Raw genomic sequence first — 24,099 nt, 5'->3', positions numbered from 1 at the left:
CTTTCACTGCAGACTTCCCCGTGCTGGTGCCATGCCCTGTTTCCATGCACACAGGAATGGTTTTTTGGAGAGCCCTTTTTGCTTTGTCTCATGCCTGTTTCCCTGGGTGCTTTGGGCACGCAGGAAACATCAGCACTTCTGCCCCATAAATTCATATTTTCACTATTTGACCCCACAAAGAAGATTCCCCAAAGAGGGGTTGCAGGCACAGCACCCAATCCACAGGCAGGATCACACACCTGTGTGAGGTGAACTCCTCAGCAGCAGCTGCTGGGGGTGGTCCAGAAGCTGCACAACAGTGATGGAGAAAGGGAAGAGTGCAATGAGCACAGCCAGCTAAGGAACTGAGCACCTACTCATCCCCAGTAATATCTGGGCAGCATTTGGGTTAATAAATTGAATTTTACAGAGAAAATCATCCTGGGACCTTGAGCCAGTGTGGTGGTCAAAGCCCAACCTGTGCACTTTGATACAAAGCCAAACCTTGGGGAGCAGAACTCTCTGATCCACCTTTCCCCTCACAAATGCCCTCTGATTATCCCATGTAGCATCATGCTCCAGCTATGGCATAGATCATAGTTTTATAAAGTGCAAGGAAAATTATGACAATTATTATATAATAAACAGAGAATCAATATAGTTACTGCAATTAAAATACATTAGAAGTCTAAATATATCCTGTTGATAATTTTCCTCTCCTTTTCACAACCATCACCACTTAAGTGCCTCAGAAAAATTTGCAGGGGAAAGTCAACAAGTTCCACTCCCTGCTTAGAGCTGAGCTAAGTTCAAACTCAAATCACTCCAATTTCTTTTCGGGCTGAGAAATCCGATAAAACCCTATAACTAGGCCAATCAAAAAGCTCTTGAATGGCAGGGAAAGTCTCAGTGATGGCAGCTCTTTAAGCCCCTCACTGACAACCACCACTCACACAGTTCTGTGCCCATCCCTGCCTCAGTAAAAATCGAATATCTGCTGCCCAGGTGATGTGTGACCTGCACTTTGCATTGTGCCTGTTTAAAACATGAATTGCAGTGTGCAAAGCCGGAATGCACTGGCATCCCAGACAGGTATTTAATACCAGCAGTGTCTTGTCTCCTGTCACCAGGCTCTGTTTGCTCTCTGCTGGGGAGGTGGCTTTGCTTGCCAGGTGCTTTCTGAAGCTTGGGGATGAGCAGGGCTCTGGAGGAGTGTTAAATCCACACCAGGCTAAGGTGTGGATTACAGGAGGTCCTTGTGGGGCTGGGCTTGAGGTTTGCATTTCAACTGGATCTGCCTGAGGTAAGTGACAGTGCAGGAGCAGGGGCTGTGGCTGAATGGCAAATCCTGCCCTGAAGGTTGTGTAAGTGCCTGGACAGCTGCAGGGAATATCAAAGCCATTGGGTTTTGGCCTCCATTTCTGTACATTTATGTTTGTGTTATGTACAGACAGAGCCATTCAAGCCTTCTCTGCAGGCAAAATCGGTTTTGTGGTCCCATCATAAGGTGCAAGGGCCTTATGGACTCATTCCTGACTTGGGAAGTGCAACGAGGAGAGCAAGGAGCAGAGATGGAATGGAAAAGTGGAAGAGGGAGCCCAGCAGGTCTGTGTCTCCTCGTCTTGCTGTCCCTGAGGAGGATGGCATCTGCTTCCCTCGGGCACAATCCTCCAGGAGGTGGCTCCCAAGCTCTCCCTCAAGTACAGAGCAGCAAACCTGGACTTCCCATGCTGCAGCAGGGGCAGGGGCCTTGGCTCTTGCTGCTCAAGTGCGCACAGGAAATGTCTTGTTAGCATCTCAATACTGGAAATGCTTCATTTTCTTATGAGCTTTAGTGAATAATAAGAATTTTAAAAGCACATTTCCTTATGGGCTCTTTAGTGTTTATCTGCCCTAAAGATGTGGCTGCTGAGGTGGAAAGGAAAAGAAAAACCAAACCCAAACCCAGCTGAAAGCAAAGCACTCTCAGTCAGTGGAAAGCATTTTCAGAATTGCACTTGTGTGTTCTGGTCCTGTGACCAATTTTCCCACCTCGTGTCAGAGTCCAAAAATCTCAGCTACAGTTAAAGCAGAGCTGTGCCTGATTCAGCAGCTTGGAGCAGAGCCTGCTCTCCTGGGGGGTGGGTGGCAGTGCCACAGGGCCACAGGTCACTCAGCACTGTGCAGGGCAGGACTATAACCTGCTCTCCAGGAGTACTCTGAGGCAAATCATGTCTCAAGGCTTTTCCTGCCACATGCAAAAGATAAACAACCAAAAATGATGAACTCTCAAAAAGGTTACAAGCCCACCTCACCATTCAGGAATGAACACAATCATTAAGTTAGGCAAAGAATTTTTTAACATGCCACAGGAGAGGGGACAGTTGTTACTAAATCCAATTAGTAGAATTATTTAATTCAGCAATTTAGATACCACATATCACTTAAGCTTGCAGCATGTAACTAAAATGTATCTTTACTAAAATTTTAAAATAATAAATTGACAATCCATATCAAAATTTGGATGGAATGTGTAACCGAGGCAAGATAATCTCAGTTCTACAAAGTGCCAGTTGGGGAACTTACCATCAGCTTAAATGCACATGGTATATTGTATTTACTTAAATGTGTCTTACCCTTAAAGATGCTTAACAAGTCAAAAGAAATATTGTCTGAAGTTGGTGATGTGAGCTATATTGTCTGTAACATGAATAATACAGAATTAATTCATTCATGTGAGAGTTGTGAGATCAAAGCTGCTGTTGTTTTTGACTCTCCCTCCTTCTTCTCTGTCTTTGCAGCCCAGCAAGGCTTCCCTGCAGTGCCATGGAGTTCTCTGTGCCTGAGCTGGTTCTGTCCCACTGACCCCCTGACAGTGGCAGCACACAATGTGCTGAGGTGGCTTTGCTGATAGCAGCACTAAATTCCTGAGTGACATCTGCTGTGACAAGAGACAGACCTGCTTGAGCAACCACAGGTACCAACCCACCTTGCAGTCCTGCATGGGGGTGAGGTCAGTACAGGGGAACTGTCTGAGGCTCTCCATCCTCAGGCTTTCCACCCTCACCAGGTGTGGGAGACACTTCTAATTCTCTTCTGACACCAATACAGAAAAAGCATCACAGTGGCCTTACAGAGCTACCAGTTCTCTTCAGTGCCACTGAATTTCAGGAGTTTGCAAAATGTCTTCTCTGTGATGGGCCCTTTCCTTGTTACACCTTCTACCCCATTGCAAGCACAGGTTTTGGGTTCCCCTCCCCTCCACAGACTGGGCCATCCAGCTGTCTAAGTAATCAGTTCCAAAGCTTTGGCCCCAGCCTCCAGTCTGCAGCACCTTCCTTGCCTACATCAGCAGATCCCTGGTCTCCCCCAGCAGCTCAGAAGCCCCAGTTCTTACTGGTCTCTGGGGAAGTTGTTTGGGGTCACTGCCAGTCCTGGCCACGCTGCTCAGGGCAGCCCTAGAGGGCACTGGGACAGTCCCCAGCACGGGGACAGGGATCTCTGCAGGAGCGTGTGCCAAGCGCTGGCCCCACACTGGCAACCCAGAGGTGTGCCCTGACCCTGCAGCTCCTGGCTTATCCACAGGAGTCAGGCACAAGTTACCATGGCAAGGATTTAAAAATATAACAAAAACCAAGACCAACCAACCAACCAATCAAAAAAAAAAAAAACCAAACCAAAGCAAACCAAACAAAACAAAACAAAACAAAACAAAACAAAACAAAACAAACAAAAAAAAAAAGAGCAGTACAATCTTGCCATTTAATTGGGACTTTTAACATCAAAAAACCCAAGGTGCTGCCACTGCACTGTCCAGAGACCCCAAAATGCATCTCTGGGAGCCAAAGGCAAGTAACACCACAGGGAGGCTGTCCATCTGTCTTTGCTGACCTGTCTCAGCAAGTGGTACCTCTCTGTCCCAAGCTGGGATGTCAAAAAGCTGCTGCTGTTCAAATCCACGCTGTGCAGGCAGCCCACAGGTCTCCATGCAGGCAGCCAGAGGGGAATGAGCCCATGGCAGTGCTCAAAACACTCTGCACCTCTGTCCCAAGGTTTGCAGTTCACTCTGTGGCAGATTCCTGCAAGCTCAGCTGATTGCCAGGAGATGAGTTCTGGACAAGATGGAATAAAAGCATCTCTGTCTGGGAACTGGAAGGAGCTCAGCAGGTCCTGCAATCACAGAGCAGCCTCCAGGCTGTGGAAGACAGGTAACATAGAGAATGGAGAACATGAAGGAAGGGATGAGCTGGTCCATCTCCAGCAAGGAAAAGGCAGTACTTACAATTCACTGGCTGCTCTGCACATTGAGTAAATAAAAAAAAAAGCCCAAAGTAAATCCAAACAACCAAACAAAAAACTCCCAAACCAGACAACTTACCTTCAAGGGTGGCTGTGGATTAGGCACTGAGTGTTCTCTAATTTGGTGAACAATGCAGGTTCTTACTCAGACCCAGTAGCAGACCAGCACTGTGAACATCATTGGCTCCCCTGGCCTGGTACTGTTTATGTCCTAAACTCTCAGCAGAGTTTCATCTTGACAAAATCAATCCAAGGCCCACAGATTCCTTCCCAGGTACTATCCATGGTGTGTTGTGCTGTCATTTCCCTTGCCATGAGAATGAACACCAATTTGTTCAAGACATTTTGGAAATACCCCCCGTATCCTATTCTCCCCCAAATGGTGATTGTCCAGCCCCAGGGGAGAAGCAAACTGATCTAAAGGAAGCCAACAGAATAAACCCTCGAAAGCGATGAATTTTTCTAGGGAATAGAGGTGGGTGTCTCATTCTTCAGCAAGTTTGTGATTTGAGTGGAGTGCAGAAAGAGGGAAGGCACAGAGAGAGCAGCTGCAGTGGTGGGAAAGCTGCCCACAAGAGCTACTTTGCCAATTGTACCTCAGTGTGGCAATACCACATCTTGCTGGTGGTTTCCAAGGATGGCCAGAAGACATATTTGTATTCCCAGAGCACAAGGGAACACTTTAATAATTGCTTCCATGCCAGCTGGTCTGACAAACAGATAAATGGAGGAGCACTGTTAAATGTGTATGCTCAGAAATATTCACCTGGCAAGTGCAGCCTGCCCTGCATGGGGAGCCCTCTAATCACGTGTAAATGGGAGCAATTCACTGCCAGAGTGTGATGGGGGAGTGCTGGTTTGCAAATCAAAAGCCAAGGGCTCTGAATTCACACTAACCCAGAGCCCAGCTCCAATCTGATACCAAGAGGAGTCGGTTTCATGATGGGGACAGTCACATACTGGAGCAGTTTGCCCACAGCAGCTGTGCAAACTCTCTCCTGGGTTGTCAGCAACATTCAGCAACCTGTCCCAAGTTCAGTGCTGAGCCAGAGATGGGACTTGAAGACATTTGGAAGCCCTTCCTCCCTGACTGATCCTGCGCTAATCCCCTTTTCTGCACAGCCATTCAGAAATGGAGGGGTTCTTCCTGTATTATTTGGGCATTTTTTGGGCACAAGGACTGCTCCATGAGCTGATGAAGCACAGGAAAAGTAATCTTCTCCTACTCTCACCTATCCAACTGCCACAGCAAGGCTTGGGCTCCTGCAGCTGGCCAGACAGCCCTGCCAGGGCATAGAAATACAAGGGAGAACCATTTGGGATCATCTCCTGAGAAGAGTCTGTTCTTTGGCTGATTTGGTAACCAGAAATTGGCACTTGCATCTGCCTGGAGTTGTGTGCCATTACAGCCTCAGTGAACAGCTACTTTCTCAAAGGTCCAAAACATTTGCTGCTATTTCCAATACTCAAAGCTTTTAGTTCTGTACAATTCTATCAGTGCTGTTTGCCAGTTATTATTAAGCCTCCCTCCTTGTTTGGTTTCTCCTCATGGTGCAGCTGAGAAATGGTGGGATATAGGTACAGTCCCAGGCCATGCCAGCTACATCTTCACTGCTTTTCAGAGCCAAAGGGTCCCTTAGGTAAGTACAAATTCTGCTTGATGCCCCTTGATGCTCAGTCACACTGAGCAAAGTTTGTCCCTGCTCACAGCCATGCTGTAAATATGTTGCCTCATGACAACTGCAGTCCAGCAGGTTTCAGGCCAGCCCTCTGCAAATGGTGACCTCAAAGGGACAGCAGCCACAGATGTATCACTGAGTACAAATAATTCATACAGAAAAAGCCTTCCCTAGAAGAGAAAGATGAAGCATTCAAATGTTTCTCCCAGGACATGGAAATGAAGTTTAAGATCTACATTAAAAACCAATTGATGAAAACAGTTCAATTTTTTTATTTAGTGTGGGAACTCAGCACATCACTCCTGATGTCCAGAGTTGCCGAGATAACCCTTGGGGGGCTTGGAAATCCTGGAATGTTGCCAGAAGTGCTTGGTGGTTAGACTTTGACCCTGCACGGGATGTGCCACCTGTGTGAGGACGAGAGGACCACTTGGGGATAAGTGATGAAGGGATTGATTAATTACAGGGTGAAAACATAGGTTTTGAAATTTTGGTACAGGGGGGTTTTAGGAGACAAGATGGAGGAATTAGGGCGTGTCCTGTCCTCCTTCTTCTCCTTCTTGCCATCCATCTTTGATGGTGATGGTGGCACTTTGGGATTGGTTCACACTAAATCTGCACTTGTCAATAAGGGTAAAAGGTATTGGAAGGTAAAGGTAAATATCTTATACGTAGTTTTTAGTATAAAAATAGACGACCACCCAGAGGGAGGTCAGTGTGCCCATGGCTGTCTTGCTGTGCAGACCTCTGTCAGGCTGGGAGACAACTTTGTAGATAAGAATTAATAAACAATATTGAAGAAAATCTGAAAAATTGAAAAATCTGAAGACTCCTTTTGTCCTTTGGAGCGCGGGCTGCCTCAAGGCCATCCTGAGTCTAACCACACAGAGACAGCAGGCCGAGAACGGAGAATTTAATACTAATGCAGTGTTTGTCCTGATAATATCATGAAGCATAATCACTTCAAACAGGTGAGGTTTCATGGAGCTCTCCACTCTGGGAAGGGTCTACATCCTAACACCATGGCCAGTGCAAGGCCAAGCTCTTGCTATTTACTGGGATTTAAAAGAGACTCACAAAGCTCCAGCTGCATGCAGCACCCCACTGCAAAACCCACCTGCCTTTGCCACATTTTATCTCTGCCAGGGCAGTCAGATTTCAGTGTTTTCTGCTTACAGATTGTAGAAGTGTCTATCACCACAGTGCTTCACAAGTGATCTGGTGTTTTACCCTGCAGGCTTGGAGATTTCATGTGTCAAGATGATCTAGCTGACGTAACAAGTGACTTGGATGTTCAAAGAGTTCTTGCTAATGTCCTTCACAAAAGCTGAAGTAAACTGCTATGAACTAAATGAACATTTAATCACTTATTGACTACAGTAATAAAGTGGGAGGATACCTGTGTGTCCTCCAGAGGGATTCCTGAATGGACTTGTAGATTTAATAAACCTTGAGCAGAAGGGTGGCAGTTGATTATTTATTGATTATTTAGTAAGTTACTCAGGATGACAGCAGTGTGAAACACCTGCCAAAGTCCCTTACAGAGTTCTGACAGGTGTCCTTGCCCTCAGGGACAGCTCTCTGCCCACCAGGACCCCCAGCCTGTCCTGGTGCCCGGGGTTATTCCTGCCCAGGTGCAGGACCCTGCATTTCCTTCTCTGGATTTCAGACGGCTCCTCCACCCATCTCTCCACCCTGCTGAGGTGCTTGGGAAGGGCTGTGCAGCCCCGGGGGTTTGGCTGCTCCTCCCAGCTCTGTGCCACCACTGAGCCACCCCAAGGCACTGATGAATATATTAAACAGCTAATCCTGGGGACACCACTGGTGCCAGGCCTCCAAACAGACCCTGTGCCCGTGTTTGTGCTCCTCTGGGATCTGCTGCTCAGCAGGTGTTGATGGGGGAGATGACAGAAAACCCTCAGCCAGCTGTCACTAACAGCACTACATTAATCACTGCCAGTCAACAAGAAAACTCAAAGGCAGAAAATATTCAGATACTTTATTTAAGAAGAAATAAAAAGCTCAGCTGCTCACCCACGCTATCTGAGGCTTGACAACACCACAGAAAGCAGCATCACAGTGGACTCTGTAACCCATAAAAGACAGTTTTCTCTTCTCCCATGAAGATTTTGCTGGAATGTTTTGCCAAGAATTCCTGTGCACGGCACCTCCCTTTATTGCAAATGGCACAATGTCACCCATGTCACACTCCTGCTTGTGGCTCTTTTACACAATGCAGGTTTTGTCACTATGAATTGCAATGAAATGCACAGATTATTTGTGCTTTGACACACATTGAAATAGTAAAAGGTGCATTCTGTGTATTTAAGAGATTAACAGACTTTATTGTTTTCTAAAATATTTTACAACACAGAGACCCAAACCAGTAATTCCTGACAATTTTAGCAACTGTCCTGTGGATGAACAAATATGTTGCTAAGTTTTTGTTGACAGACATATACATACATCCACTTTCTAAGCTTGCACATTTGGATTCACTGAAAATAATGACTAAATATATCTATAAGCTCAAAAATTATAGGGTCCAAGATTACCAACAGTGTTTTATAGTTACCTCAAAAAAGATTTGTTAACTTCATTACAGTGTAGCTTCCTAACATGGCAAATCTACTTACCTGATACTTAGCTTTAACACAGATCTGCTGTAGTTTTTACAACCCAGTTTTCAATGTCACAAGTGAATATTTGACACAACTACAGCTGGCCAAGTTGTAACTGCAAACAAATGTAGATTTTACAGTGTTCTGCTACAATAATCCATGTTTGGACTAAAGCTAGTTTATACTTTGACTCATTAATTTACCCACAAATACTGATTTTGAGTATATTAGTGTATTTACTGTACTTCTGAAAAATCTTATCACAGAATACTTTGTCTATGATACAGTAATGAATATGACAGGAAAGCAGATTTAAATATACCTATAATTTAAACTCTTAAAATAGTCTAAATCTTATTGACACCAAAAGGCTTGATAACTAATAGCCATGCTCTTCATATTCTGGAATATCAAATCATATGTACATATACACAAAATAGATAGGCTATTAATAAAAGCATTTAGTCTATTTTACAGTCTTCTCTGTTCAAGATAATCAGCCTTCACAGATTTAACATTTCAAATCACCCAAAAATCATTAGCAGTTAAAAGGAGATTTTTTTTTCCCTGCAAACATGTGCTGGAAATAGCCACTCTTCTGGGGCTTATGCATAATTCATATTTCTCTTGAATGCCACTTAAGATCTAGATGGAAAACTCTTAGTTCAAGTGTCAACCCACATAAAGAACATTTGTAATAGAATCCCAACCCATGACACCTGCAGATATCTCTGCTACAAATAACCTTCTGTAACAGATATTTATTAAATACAGAATTTTGTTTTACAACTCCATTTACAACTTCAAGCCATGCTGACAACACAGAAAGATTACTACAACATGGAAAAAGCTTTCATTCAGTCAAATGGTAACTAAATCTATGTCATAATTTAAGTATTAATTGATAAAGCATAAAAAAGGTGCTTAACTACATAGCATTTAAATAAAAAAATACTGCATCTTTCAGACATTATAGTTAATTCTTTATTTGTTCTTATCAATCTTTAAAATTCAAGTTGCAAGTTACTGAAAGGTCACTTAAAATAACTGATTAAACAAAAGTGAGCATAAGCCACATACCTGGGGTAGGATGAGGCATAAGCATAGAAAATGCAAAAACATTTAGGATCCACAATAACAGACCATGTGGGAAGAAAAAGTTTAAAAAGTATTTTTCCTATCATACTATTTTTCAGCCTTACTCCTCTCCTTTGCATTGGGTACAAGGTGTGAGATCAATGTCAAGCTTTTGTCTTTCATTCAGCCTTATTTGGGTATCAAGCTCTCACATTTCATTAAAATATATACACTCTATACATCCATTCAGTTTCCTCTCACTTCACCTAAATACACTGTACAGGCCTACAGAGCTCTTGTGACACTTCTGTGTTTATTTTGTCCTTTGTCACTGGATTGGTTCCACATAGTTTGCTGGGTACAAACCAACTTGTCCATTGTCCAGGCGTCCTTTGCACCAGCCCTGCTCATCCTCATTCTCTATTTTGGTCAACTCATCCCCTGAAGAAAAGAAGGAACATTTTCCCCAACTCAGTGAAAGTCAAATACATGTTTCATTTGGCTTATTGTCTTAAGGTTTTAAGGAAAACATGGAAGAAAATGCTACAGAGATTAAACAGCTCAGAATTTGCTTGCTAATTTCCAGATTATCCATTCATGAATGTCTAAACTATAAGATAACTTCATTTTGACTGCAATGCACACCTGATATTGCACATCCTCAGGGAATACTTTGACTTTTGAGAGCCTGCAGACTCCAAGATGCTCCATAGGAGCAAAGGAAGGCTCCACCTCAGCCAGGCAAAAAAGGCCACATTAAGTAACAATTATTTTCCTCCTGTGCAACTAATTTGTGTCAAATGTTTTCCCTAGATAAAACTGATGTGTGTTTTATCTTAGCAATAGGAAACAGATGATGAATATATTAATCACTTATTACAGTCTCAAATAGTAGAGAGTCTTGGTGTCATTTAGGAGAATATAAACTAGCCTAAGGACTATAATTTTTTTGGTAGAAATAGACAAGGCTCCTATTAAATCTTCTCAAGATACTTATCTTTATAGCTTTTCTCTTCCATAAAAAGGTTAAAGTTTCATCTCTTCTAGTTTTTATCAGAAAACTAATAAATACCCATTGTGAACAAATGTTTGGCACTTCAGACTCTATTTGGTTTATGGAAATATGTTACAACTTTTCCACTTTTTCTAGTGCTGCAGAATGGGAGTGAACAATTTCAAACCTTCCATGAAGCGTGTGTTAATAAAGAGTGGAAACAAAGAGCACTCAAATTTCACATTTCAATGACAGTATGCCCTAACAAATGCATTTGTATCAAAACTTGGCTTGGAAACTTGGTGATCCTGGAGGCCTAAGAAAATATTAACACTTTTAAGTGTCATCTGCACAGCAGTTACAATGAAACCACTGTGATGATAAAACCAGAACACACAATAACATACTCTGACAACATAGCAGGGACAACCTTTACTGTCACTATTCTCAGCCACTGAAGGCCACAGGAGGGCGAGACAGACATATTGTAAATAATTATGTCCCATCCTCTTACATGCTTATGAAACCTCTCATAGGATATGAATCAAGTTATTCTTGCTCTTTGGAAGCCTCCTACAGCTGTTTGCCAGGAGAAGAAACAAAACAAAAAGCACCAGATGTAAAGGTACTCCACTAAAAAAACCGAGTTTTGTGTACTAAAGTACATTTAATGGACACCATGCAGAGCATGTGTCCTGGTTAGAAAAGGAATTGAGTTTTTTGGGATGCTGTGGTCAAACCAATGGGTGCTCAGATTTGAATATTGGCACCTGGTGTGGCCACTGAGGACATGGATACGCCTCTGAGAACACAGGGGGTTAAAAGCAGAGCACTCCCAGCGGGGGAAGCTCTCTTGGGTTCCCTTGGTGAAAGAGGTCAGAGCTGCCCTGGCGGCTGCGGCCTGGGCGGGGAGGGGAAGCCATGGGCTGGGTGAGGTAGGCCGGGCCTGGGGCAGAGAGGGGAGGTGAAGGCCCCGGCAGGATGGAAGGGTGGAGGAGCACCCAGAGGCATCGGGCAGTCACACCCCACCCCAGGAGAGAGAGGGAGAGGGAGAGAGAGAGAGAGGGGGAGACACTGCCCTGCTGTGGGAGTTCGGGACAGACAGAGCCTGAGATTTTTAACCCTTTTCTTGAATGATGGAAACCTTACAAATGAGGATCCTCCTGGAGTTGAATGAGAAGAGAGATTGAGATGAGATAAGAGGAAATGGGCCACGAGAGAAGTTGAGAAGAATCTTGGGTGGGTGGAGGTGATGGAATGGCCTTTGGCTGGACTTTTCTTGTATAGCCATGGACAGAACCATTTTTCCTGTGACACAGAGACTGCATTTAGGGGGAGGCAATGGCTTGGAGCCAGGAGAGTGCAGTGATGTGATGTGAAGGAGTGCGTGAACAGAGGCGATGGGTGAGGAGGGTGGTTGGTGCCCTCCGTCTTTAGGGAAGGAGAAGAAGATCTCTGTTCTCGAGACCCCTCGGCCCCAGAGGGTGAATTTGGGGGGGACTGGTGTCCCAAAAGTGAGAGACTGTGCTTTTTTTGGAACTGGACAAAGCATCCTTAAAAGGGGAACCCTAGAAGCAGCTCTGGTCCATGCACAGTGGTGAGAGCACTGGGCACGGAAGGAAGATGTCACGATGGCAAATGATCTCTGGGCGGTGCCACGTGTGACATGGAAACACAAGAGGTCTCAACTGTGTCTCCAGGGGAAGCCTATGGCACAAGAGGGACTCCTCTCTCCTTGATGAACTGAGAATTGATTATCTAAAGGCTTGTGATGGACTGAGAGTTGATGATCTGAGGGGTGGATGTATTGGAAATTTGGTGGGGGGAGAAGGAATGGTTTTGGAAGGTTTTAATTGAGTTCTGTGTGTGTTTCTTTTTACATATAGTTGTAAGTTAATAAAGTTTTTCTTCTTTATTCCTAAGTTGGAGCCTGCTTTGCTCTATTCCTGGTCACATCTCACAGCAGGCATCAGGGAGCATATATTTTCATGGGAGCACTGGCATTGCACCAGCATCAAACCGTGACAGCATATATTCTGTAAGATGCATTTAGAAGCATTTTGTAGGTAAATTCTTTGAATACCCAAGGAAATCCTATCTCAGAATATCCATGTACATTTGAACAATCCTTAAAATGTATTAATCCTCTGTTGACAGCTGCTTAGGAGCCTAGAGATATCTACAGAGGAACACAGGATTGAGTACATTTTAAATTGGCTCCCACCTGACCTAGTAAGTTCTTTTCCTTAGTTTTTTGTATGTTCAATGTAAAGCTAGTCACACTAACACTTCTGCCTAATAACTAAGTAGCCATCCTATTAATTCAGCATCTCTAAGGGAAATCATGGTCTAGCACATCATCCCTTTCCTACAACTGTATCAATGACATCATTTGGTGTTGTAATATTCTTTAACGCTCTTCCTTCAAAGTACTGAACTCTTTTTAAGTGAAGTCTGCATATATCTCACAGTTCATAGCTCCTCTGCTTTATTTCTACAGACCTCACACAGTGAGAGCCACTTGGTTCAGTGGTTTAATGCAAGTGACACAGCTGGTACTCCAGCACACACCACCTGACTTTGTATTTAACCATTACATCTGTGTATATAAACCATTATATCTGTGTATATAAACACTGCATGGTTTTGCCAAGGAAATACTCATTACTTAAACCCTTGCTGCTTCACAGGTACCAGAGATATATTTCAAGAGGATTAGCATGCTTCCATCCCCTGCTGAGAAAAACAGAGCAGGTAAAGTCTATAGAATGAAAAGTAACTTTCGGCTTGTGTGCATTACACAGAAGTACCGGATGTTTTATTACTACTGAACTTCTGTCAGGGCACAATTCAGCAAAGTTCACGGACAAGTAACCCATTCCTCCACTCTGGAAGCCTACAATACTTGTCTACAAAGAAGAAAAGTCAGATGTTCAGTGGTTTCACTAACAATAAAGGAAAATGGTGAGTTAAAGGCACAGTACCACCACCTGAGCTGGGGGGTGTTTGGTTCAGAAAGCACAAACTGCATTTAGAATATGACACACTATTCTGAGCAGCCCCTTCATCAGCAGAACAGACATCCTGCAGTTCCCTGATTAGCTACAACATGGTCTGGTTTCCTAACTTTAAGCCCTAACATCCACCTAAGAACCACAGCAGGTGGTATAGAAGTAGCACTAACTTGAAGTAACCCTAGTTGAAAGGGAGGCAGACAAAATCTTTCTGGAGTTTCTTTTCAACACTTGAATCCTGTTTTTCTATTACAGGAGATGGGAATAAATGACAAGCAAATAGGAAAAGAGACAAACTCAAAGAGTGTCTATCTCTCTCATTTGCACAAAGTGAAGTTCTGCTTGCTTTTGCTAAACTACTCCTGCAATCTTGTTCTTGAATTCTTGGCTGGAAAATGTCTCCTGCAATTCTGGGCAAGACAGCTGCACAACTGGCTTGAAAGTCATGAACAGGGGGTAGATTTCAGCTGGAGGCAGCAGCACCTGTGGTGTGCAGCCATCACACCCTGATGTCACCTCCCTGTGTGTGGAAACTGTGTGATGGGTCTCCCCCATCAGCTGCATCTATTCTGTTCCCTCAACTCCTGTAACAGTGAGGGAAAAAAGGGTTTAGGGCTCAAGGGAGATACAACACCTTAAGAAGGAAGAGGTGTACTAAATGTACCCTAATACAACACAAGACTGAAAAAACCCAGGTAAAGACAATCCCTGTGCTTAACATACACTGAAGAGGGGTGAACAGAGACAGTTTAAAAGGTATCTGTCCATGGCTAAATTTTCAACCTTAAAAAGTTAGCAGTGCAGAAAGCTGGATGCCAAAAATTGGATGCTTTTCATTTAAACAGAGAAGGTATCAGTTGATTTAATAAAAGAATAGCTGCTGTGGTATTTTCCTTTAAAAAACAACTCTGTAGGGTTGGCATTTCCAGACAGCTAAAAGCAGCAGCTGTTACTGTCATCAAGGAAGAAAAGGGAGAGAGAGGATTTTCAGTTCTGCAGATAGTTTTGTTTCACTTAAGATAGGAAGAAAGGAGCATCTCAGAGGCAACTCAACACATTTCAAAGAGCTTAGGAGTCAGTGCTGCCAAACAGGGGAGACCAAAAAGTATTGGTAGGAGGGATGATGGTTAGATAGGATCCTGCATGTGGAATTGTACACCCAGAGAATCCAGAGAAAATAAAATGTCAAGAGAGAAAAAATTGCCTGCCTTTCTCCTTTGTGATAAATATTTTAAAGTGAACATTGCAAACTTACCAGCCTTAAAGCTGAGCTCGTCCTGCTCCTGGCCCTCATAGTCGTAGAGTGCACGTACTCTCACCTCCATGGCAGGAGGGGTGTCTTCATCAAAGGGATTGGTGTCTCCATTTGCATCAGTGGAGGAGAAGGGGTTGTTGGACTCTTCATCAGACCAATCTGTAGGGTAGCTTTGGTTTTTCTCATAGCTGCTAACACTGAAAATCAAATTTGAAGTTATTATTTTCCACTTTTAAAATAGGAGACTAGAAACACCATTAAGACAACCCTGAATATGATTAAACTCCACTCTAAAGCCCAGCTTTGAAACTTTCCTTCTGGTATCTTCTTATCTATCTTTAACTGACAATGCCCCATTAAAAAATAAAAACATTCTTGCAAAGCATTTAAAAAGTTACAAAAAGGAAAAACTAACACACATGTCAATCTCCCCACAAACTCAAAGGACCTCTCTCTCAAAAAAATCCATATAATCCATGAGATTATTTACTCTGGAAAGGTAAAAGGGATGCCACAGTCAATGAGAGGGGTTATCTGGTTTAGGTAAGACATTTAAATTGCTTTGCAGAACCTTCCTCCCAAACCACTGTGCACCTCTACAATAGCTTCCAACATTTTTTCTATATTGTAATCCACCAATAAAGAACTTCATTATACTGCAACAAGTTCATCATTTAAAGGGAAGTTCACTGTTCAGCATGCACATGCCAGTTAATAGAGTGGAATATCCCTAGAGTGTACACTGAAGCAACAGGCAGCTGCTCGAGAAGGTCCTAAACAAAAAAAGAAAGCATCTTAAAAGAAGATTTATTCAGTGAGAAGACACAGAGCAGTAAAGCTCCAGAAGCAGTTTCGCTAGAAAAACACATCAGTTTTAACATTTTATAGGACTGGGAAAGGAAGGGAAAAAAAGCAACAGCAGTTCTGTTAGCAACTGCCAATAACCACAGTAGTTTGAAACCAAAGATGAAGCAACAGATATGGCATCTGTTAGGAAAGACAAGTTAGGTTACAGTGTTGCTTACACAACTGCTTAAAAACTCATCATGCACTGACCAGCGTAGTGTTATAGAAACCGAAAATAGAAAACCCTGGATAGAGAAAGTGCAAATGTGAAAACAATTAAAAAACAACATTTCACCAACTTTTTGATCTTATTGTCCTCCTTTTCACTGACAGTACTCCCAGTATCTTCTTCATCTTCAAAGGGATTGTAACTTGATTGTACTGACTGCACTGTGTTACTCTGGACACTAAGACTGCTAATTTGGAAAAGAAAAAGCATTATGGTGACCCTATCTGTATAAGAGAACACTACCACTGGTGTCCCACTAAGCAGTTTCTTAGCAGACCCCTCCTTCAGTCAAAAAGATTTAAATAAACAACTAAACAAAACCAAAACATCTATCAAATGCAGCAGAAGACTCAAGAAAGCTTGGAAAGTCTCACATATGGAGCATTCCTCCACAATTAGAGTATCTTTTGTAGACCACAATTTCTTTTTTCCTACTGCCTGCAATAAAAGGCAATGCAATTTTTCTGGCCAGCTTCATTCCTTTTTAAAGCAGTTGATGTTAACAGTTTTGTATTAATCACATCCAGAATTCTGGTGTGACTAAATGTTTTGCAAACTAAGACCTCAAAGTATTATTGTCATTTCTAGAGGTGGGAAGGTAGGAAGAGACCACCAGATCAAGTACAGAAAGTTCAGTTTCTCATGAAGCTTGGTTTCTTTCAGCTCCCAATGGAAAGAGAGCTATAAAATGAAGAATAATTTCCAAATTTATTTGTGAAATGCAGAGACATCACTAAAAATGCTCGCAGATAATTATCATTTATCATTTGATTGGACAGTGACTTTTTGATCCTGTAGAGCTTAGTGCATTTGAAGGCAACAATCTTCCAGTTAGTGTTTTTAGGCATAAAAAAAGCTACCTGCTATGTTTGTTAGGCTGTGAAACTTGTTCTCCTGTCTGATTGATGCCAGTCAGAGTCACTCCATCAGAAGCCTTCTTCTTTTCTCTTCTGCTGAGAGTGCGATTCAGGTCTGCAGACCACTCCTACCAACGAATGCAAAACGTGATTGAGAAATTTAATTAAACAAGTAATTACCACATTTAATTTTCAGACTGACTTATGGAACATACATCTATATATACAGCACTATCCATAATTACTAAAGACAACTCACTCCAAACATTTCACGTACAATTCTCATCTGGTTCCCACTCCAGTAGTGCAAACAGGTGTCTGTGCTACTCACAAAATCCCAGCTACCCGCACTTCCCTGTTTAGTATTCTGAGTCCCTTGAAAAGACTTAAAATACCAGACATGTGGCACACAACTGGAGCCATCAAAAGAGCTGGCCAGGACAGATATTTAAAAGATGTACTGTGAGGGCTTACAGTTTCAAATAATGCCAAGACATCTGGCTTTAAAAGATAACTCTAACATTCAATTAAAAAAGGCATTTTAAGAGAGGGCTTACTTCTCAAGAACAACTCTCAGATGACTTACAAAGAAGAAGCTAATTTAAATCCGTTCCTAAGATTTAAGCCCTAAAAGTAATTCATTCTGGATTTAGTGAAATTCATTGTCCTAAAAAGCCATATATAGGAGTTAAGGCTCAAATCAACACAAGTATTGACAAGACTAATGATGCCCTTTGCAGACCCTTCTTGATGTTTTGAACCATTCAGAGGCAGATGGGACAGGCATGGTGAGACCTAAAACACAGCTCCTGCATCAAGTCAAAGTTAAGCTTTGCTATCCTGTTATACTATATGTGCTATACTGATACAAAGCAGGAACCAACAGAAAACAAAATGCAAGCAAATGGATGCAAGCAAATATCCTATGCTGAGACATGCTTCCTCGAAGTCTTAAAAGTAAAAAAAGTCAGGAGAGAGTTTGCTATACAAAAGATGGCATTTGAGATACATATTTTTATCAGGAAATGGAAGTTTTCAGAGTTGCTATCACTCTCATGTAGCAGAGTCAGTCCTGTGCATTCTGCACAGTTCTTCAAATACCTCATTATTTTAACTTTGTAAAATACATATTGGATTTCTGAGTTACCACAGTTAAAAGACCACTGACCTATGCATATTTGCAGTTTACAATGCAATTTCATAGTCATTTGATCATGACATTTTACTTACATCATCCTTGTAGCATGTAAACAAGAAAAAACTTGATTAGGAAAATGGAAACAGGAGCACTTAATTAGGTAATTATAATGCTTAAGAAAAAGGATAGTCATTTCCCCACACAGAAGTAACTGCACTTCAGTGTTTCAGGCAAAGAAATTCTACAGGACTGTTATGAATTTTCTTCCTCAAACCTCCAATCTAAAGTTACTCAGTATTTTCAAAACAAGTGCTATTTTCCTTTATGGTTAATAAGGGAGCAGTGAAACACTCCAGAGTTTATGCTTCCACTCCATTAATTTAATCTCTAGAACTTATTTTAACTAAACCCATGATTCTGGTCCAACTCATTCCACTTCTAGCTATCATACATAAGTAGTATGATCTGCACTGACACATTTTTGTACATATTTCTTGTAGGCCATGGTAACAGACCACTGTTAGAAAAACTCCTTTCTTTCAAAAATGGCATCCAGCAATAAAATGACTAAGTGAGTAAAGGTGGAACTTTTTTTAAATAGAGCAGTATTGAATTCTAAGTATCAAATTTCAAATTTTGAACTGTTTAGTTCAGACTTTTTCAGAGTCTTGGCAGCAGATGCTACAATTACCTGCTAACAGCAAGGAAAATCAAACTGAAATCTCCCACCAAGGGGAAAAGTAAAACATAAAGGATAATATATGCAGGTGTCAGAGAGGTATCAACTAAACAATGGCTAAGAACTTCAGTAATCACTTAAGCTTAGAAAAAGGCACTGTAGTTTCCTGGTTTAGCCTTTTTCTCTTTAAATAGGTGCTCCACATAATCACCTCCAAAAGTTGTGGTCCAGTGAAAACTGAGATAAGAAAACAATATAACTTGCAAAACAAAAAGATTCAGTGTTGGAAGCTTGAAGTTAAGAATTACATCAGAATTATATATTACAAAAAGCAAAGAGGAAAAAAGTAGACAAAACAATTCAGTGGTTTAAGTACTGTGACCTTACCTCAAACTGAGGCCAATTCATTGACATCCCTGGACCTTGATTAGCTCTGAACCACCGCAAGTCTTCAACAGCATCTGCTGTTTTGATATTCTGTTCCAGCTCACGGTAGATGTTTTTGTAACTGAAAAACAAATTTGTCTTCTAATTTAGTATCACATTTAGAATCATGGCAAATCCCTAAGCAGTTTTTTAAAAAATCTATTTTAAAGTTCACAATAGCATTGAAGAAACTTATAGCAAGATAGACTTTTAAAAACTCACAGACCTCTTATGAGCCTGTAAAAAGGGAAGAGTAGTCCAACAAGTAAACTTGCTCAAAGTTCATGACTCCATAAAATCCTTGTTTACCACATTTAAAAACTATTACTCTTGTGTAATTTAATTGGCTGTCATTAAAATACATATATATACATAGGACTGTATTTAAACAACTGAAATGTAGTCTTGGAAGTTTCTTGAATTTCAAAACTTATCTACAAGACAGTAGAAACTGGTTTTGTGCTAAGTCCACAGGACTCTGTGAAAACTTCTGTTTTAATCCAGTGAGGATTGTAAGTAATTATAAAAATAAAGCCCCCAAACCTGCAGCAGAGGTAAATGGGTTAAACATTTTCCTATGCAGGTATAATATCTGAAAGCTGCTTTTCCTGGTTTGGGTACTGTCTGATTTTACTAACTGTACTATTTGAATCAAACACTGTGAAAAAGAACCTTACTACTTTTTCTTATCTCTCACCCTAGTTATTTTTCATTAACAGAAGTCATGTTGCAGATACAGCTCTGATCCTAGACCATGCACATGCTAATGTGCATGACAATGCATTTATATCAAAGCCACCAATATGGTGCAGTATGGAACTCAGAGTTTAAAAATATCCCAACAGTCACAAGGCTTAAAATAAGAGACACAGAACTGCTATTATATGACTTTATATATAGTTGAGCTGCTATTATACTCAAGGTAGAGTATTTGTGAAAATCCTTCCAGACCAGATCACACAAAATTTAGAATTAGAATTCATTAGTGCTACATTGTCAAGGAGTCAAACTTTCTCAAAATACACTTCCACATTTCTCAATTTCTATACAATACTTGACTGCTTTAACATACACATAGTATGGGTTTTTTCCTACATCAGCAGTCATTTCAATGTATTTAAGCAATAGAGAGGCATGTATTTTGAGAAAGGGAATACATCATTACCAGCCATCAGTTAAATCAACAACAACTTTAGGTCTCCATCTCTGGAAAGCATGGCAGGCTATCTTCTGGACTGTGCTCTTTAGCATCATTACAGTTAAAAATCAAACTTTCTTTTCATGACTAATTCTACATCTTTTTTCTCTGTACTGAAGAGGCAAAGATAAGGAAACAGATCACCAGTTACAGCTGCTTTTTCCCTGGTTTCACCCTACTAGTTCTGTTCTTTCTTTGATGCTTATCATCACTCCTGGAATTCTAAGGATCTTAAAAGGAAATCATTGCCTCTCCACTTGGTCATTTTCTGTGGTCTTCCCTCAACCTTCTTCATTCGGCCAACTATTTCTCATTTATTTCTGATTTGTAGTTTCATTTAAGCTGATGAAACTGAATCAAATGGGCAGCAATTCTATCATCTATCCACTCTGACAGCAAAAAGAATCTACTTCCCACATCAGTTCCATAAGAACTTTGAAGCCACCCAAAATGGTAATGATGCCAAAATAAGTGGTTTTCCCCTTACCTATTCCTTGCTCTGTTTTTGTTCTTGCCTCTGTGCCACCCTCTTTCCTCATGCCAGCATTAACATTTGTGTGACAATATAGCAAGCCCGTTTGGGACACCCCTCAGGTTAAAATCAGTTCTTCCTTTTCCTTATGCACTTGAAGTGCTAAGCAGAGTGCACATGACCTCTGCTGTTACAAGTGGGATGCAAAATACTGCCATGGTTACAGCACTCATTGCAAGTGTTCCTGTGTCTGGAGCTCCCTAGCAAAAGTTTAGTTTTCTTGGAATACAGTGAGGGCTTGGGCAGAAAGAACAAAATACAAGACATCCTTGATATACATGACAGTAAAAAGGGCAGACTTTGAAATTAAGGTGGAAAAGAGTTGAGCAGTGGTTAACTTATGGATCTTAAATTCATCCCCAGATCAAGGTAATTTCATTACTGAGCTCTAATATTTTAACAATAAATGTACTGACTACAAATTTTATGCTGTCCTACACTAATAAATTCCAGTTTATTCTCTAATAAACATGTAAGACACATAATAAACCAAGACCTTCTTTTCCCAATCTTTGATCCAGCATTTTTTGGTTCTAAGTGCAGAATCCCTTCTAATTGGACCATATTTGATTATAAAACACCATAAGAATGAGGGTCTGTTGTTTCTGGCAAGTGTTAGAGATAGGTGCTAATCTCATTTTAGACAAAACAAAGAATTAATCTCTTTCACTTACGCTTTTAAACTGAAGCAACACATTAGAAAGAAATCAGAACTCTGAACTCTGATCTACTTGAAGCATTTATTAGTTTCCACAGAAAAGTATATTAAGCATTAATTTTGAAGTCTAGCAGTTTTACCTTGCAACGTTGGACAAGTCAAGGTGTTTCTGGACTTCCAGTAACACTTCTCGGAAGAAACGCAACCGCTTTTCCTCAAACTGCTGGCACTGCTCAAATACCTGCTCCATGTTCTCCATATACTGAGGAGTGGCATTATCTAATTCTTTCAGAGACTTTTCATACTTCTCTTTTGTCTGGGGGTACAAAACCAAACTGTTAGCAATATTTTTTATTAGTGCCCTGCAACACAGACCCATCAATGCAGCAATGGCTGAGGTTTAGACCACAAGTTGCCAGGCTGCAAACTCTTCTCATGACCACTGTACCCACCTTAGGGCATAAAGAAAATTATCTAAGTAAACTGCAGAAACAGTTACAATAAACCTCCAAGCCTCTTCTCTGGCTTTTTAACAGAAACCATGATAAATGTTAATGTAAATCTGAAGTTAAAAACTAAAGGAGCTACAGAGTAAATCAGAGCAGGAAGTCTTTCAAGTTATTAAAAGTATTTGGAGATCTTTTAAAGCTCTGTCTTTTCTCCTTTAGTAATTTACATAGTGTACTGTGAGTTATGACCAAAACCCCAAACATTGCATACATCTTTGTGAACATAAATTGCATACACTGTGAGCTCAGCTAACAGATACAACCTCAGACTCTGCACTAATTTACAGAAGTAGTCCACAGGCAGGAATTAGAAGATCCCAACTTATGGAACATAACATTCCAGATCTCAGAAAAGCATTCTCAAGGGAAAAAGACATCTTTGAGGCATCACACATTAAAAGCCTCTCAGTAGCAGCACACTGAAGAGATAAAGCAAACTGTATAACAGAACAGCATTTACTTAAGTGGATTATATCAGCTTCATTTTTTAAAAATGCATTCTGCAGTCAAGAATGATGACATACTTAGCTGTCAGCAAGTTTTAGGCATCTGTCTCTCAGCTTCTTGAGTGAAATAGCTCAGCCCTCACTAGTAAATAAGTAGAACTCTGCCCTAGAAGTTTGCTGGCTTACTGTGCTTAGCGCCCTGCTGAAAGTACTTAAATTAAATAGAGGCCATACATTATTCATCTTCAGAAAAGAAAAATTTGGCAAGAACACATTCTTGGGAGAAAATTAACCTTTTGGTACAGAACTGGAACTGACTATGCTATGTGAACTGGTGTTCACAGCACATTCAGGAGGAAAAAAGAGCTTAAATATGCACAAGCTATAGGTGTGCATAAAAAAAACAAAACCAAAAAACCATTCAGTATACCTTTAGTACATCTTGTTTGCTTCTCTCCACTTTGTCCTGTAATTTCTTGAGTTGCTCAGGATTCAGTGCTGGATCAGCTTTGCTGTTTGTTTCTCTGGATATAGCCAGTTTCTCCTCCTTGCAGGCAGCATGATAAGCTTTCTTTGCAGCTTCCACCTACAAAAGGGGTTTGAGTCTTTGCATCTGGAACAGTCTACAGCAACCATAAAAACTTAGCCATAAAATCATGTTGCAATAAAGAAATGGTCAGATTTTGTTTTCAGGATGATTTTTCTTTTTTGAGGGAGAGGGGGAAATTGTTTTCATTTAGGCCAAAGAATGAAAAACACATAAGAATCAACATAAGGAAATCATTGGAGCATTCTATCACCATACAAGAAATGTCACTTAAACAGCTTAGAGAAGTGCTGGAACAGACTCAACAAAAGCTTTACAGAAAGTCCCCAACTAAACACTTCTCACTCATGCTCATGTTCACCTGCTCCCCCTTCTTCTACCAACCTATTATTTAGGAATAATGTTATATGAGAGGGGGGAAACCCACAAACACATTTTCCCTCATTTATTTGAGCAATTCATAACTTTCACTTGCATGAAATAAGATAGTGTTAAAATGATAGCTTAAATTTCACTTTTCCCAGATTTTCACTGAATTCACCAAAATTAGGAGAGACCAAGAGAAAAATATCTATTTTCAGAAGAGGACAGAAAGCAAGAGATCTTTAAGAGAAAGGAGGGTCCAGCAGAAAGAATAGGGAGTTTACTCCCTTATAGAGATTTGAAACATTAGTATATTATAACACAGGATATCTAATACATAATCTACTGCTGTACCTCTTTCAGCTTTTTTGCCCAGGGTTTCTGAGCTTTCCTAAATCCATCTTCTGCTTCTTTGGTTTCCTTAAATCCTCCCATCATTTGCTTATGAAAGGCTTCCTTCTGCCAGTTCTTGATTTTTTCAAAATCTTCATTCATCAGTGAACCTTTTACTTCTAGATGTAGTTCACTCACTTTTTCAGCTTCTGACATAAAAGCACACCAAGCCCTTTCTACTGTTCCATACTGTGGGCCTAAACACAACAAAAAGTGTCATTCTCAGTAACCATCACCCACATGGAACTTATATTCCCAAGAAACTACCTGAAACTATTGACTTATATTCACTTGTAAACAATGTTGATGCAAACCTAGAAAAGGGAACAATTTTTTTTTCATACAAATTTAGAGTATTACAAACTTTTAAGCCAGAAAAAA

At 41.0% G+C, this 24,099-nt stretch overlaps 1 protein-coding gene across 7 annotated transcripts in view; it reads right to left on the bottom strand.

Moving 5' to 3' along the window:
- Positions 1–8,251: 8,251 nt before the first annotated feature.
- The window catches only part of PACSIN2 (protein kinase C and casein kinase substrate in neurons 2), a 55,936-nt gene continuing 40,088 nt past the window's right edge, over positions 8,252–24,099 (bottom strand). For 5 of the 7 annotated variants that reach the window (XM_059471675.1, XM_059471674.1, XM_059471678.1 and 2 more), the window contains exons 4-11: positions 23,680–23,915; positions 22,846–23,001; positions 21,601–21,776; positions 19,034–19,154; positions 16,833–16,957; positions 16,043–16,159; positions 14,898–15,094; positions 8,252–10,075 (exon numbers count right to left, since the gene is read on the bottom strand). In XM_059471675.1, the coding sequence (XP_059327658.1) occupies positions 9,963–10,075; positions 14,898–15,094; positions 16,043–16,159; positions 16,833–16,957; positions 19,034–19,154; positions 21,601–21,776; positions 22,846–23,001; positions 23,680–23,915 (1,241 nt within the window). In that variant the 3' untranslated portion in view covers positions 8,252–9,962. The remainder of the gene's footprint in view (positions 10,076–14,897; positions 15,095–16,042; positions 16,160–16,832; positions 16,958–19,033; positions 19,155–21,600; positions 21,777–22,845; positions 23,002–23,679; positions 23,916–24,099) is intronic. The other 2 variants (XM_059471679.1, XM_059471680.1) reach the window with 2 other exon arrangements.

The sequence above is a fragment of the Ammospiza nelsoni genome, chromosome 5 (genome assembly GCF_027579445.1).
Source record: "Ammospiza nelsoni isolate bAmmNel1 chromosome 5, bAmmNel1.pri, whole genome shotgun sequence".
Classification (NCBI taxonomy): domain Eukaryota; kingdom Metazoa; phylum Chordata; class Aves; order Passeriformes; family Passerellidae; genus Ammospiza; species Ammospiza nelsoni.
The sequence above is the reverse complement of the archived record's forward strand: the minus strand, read 5'-3'. Positions and strand labels throughout refer to the sequence as shown.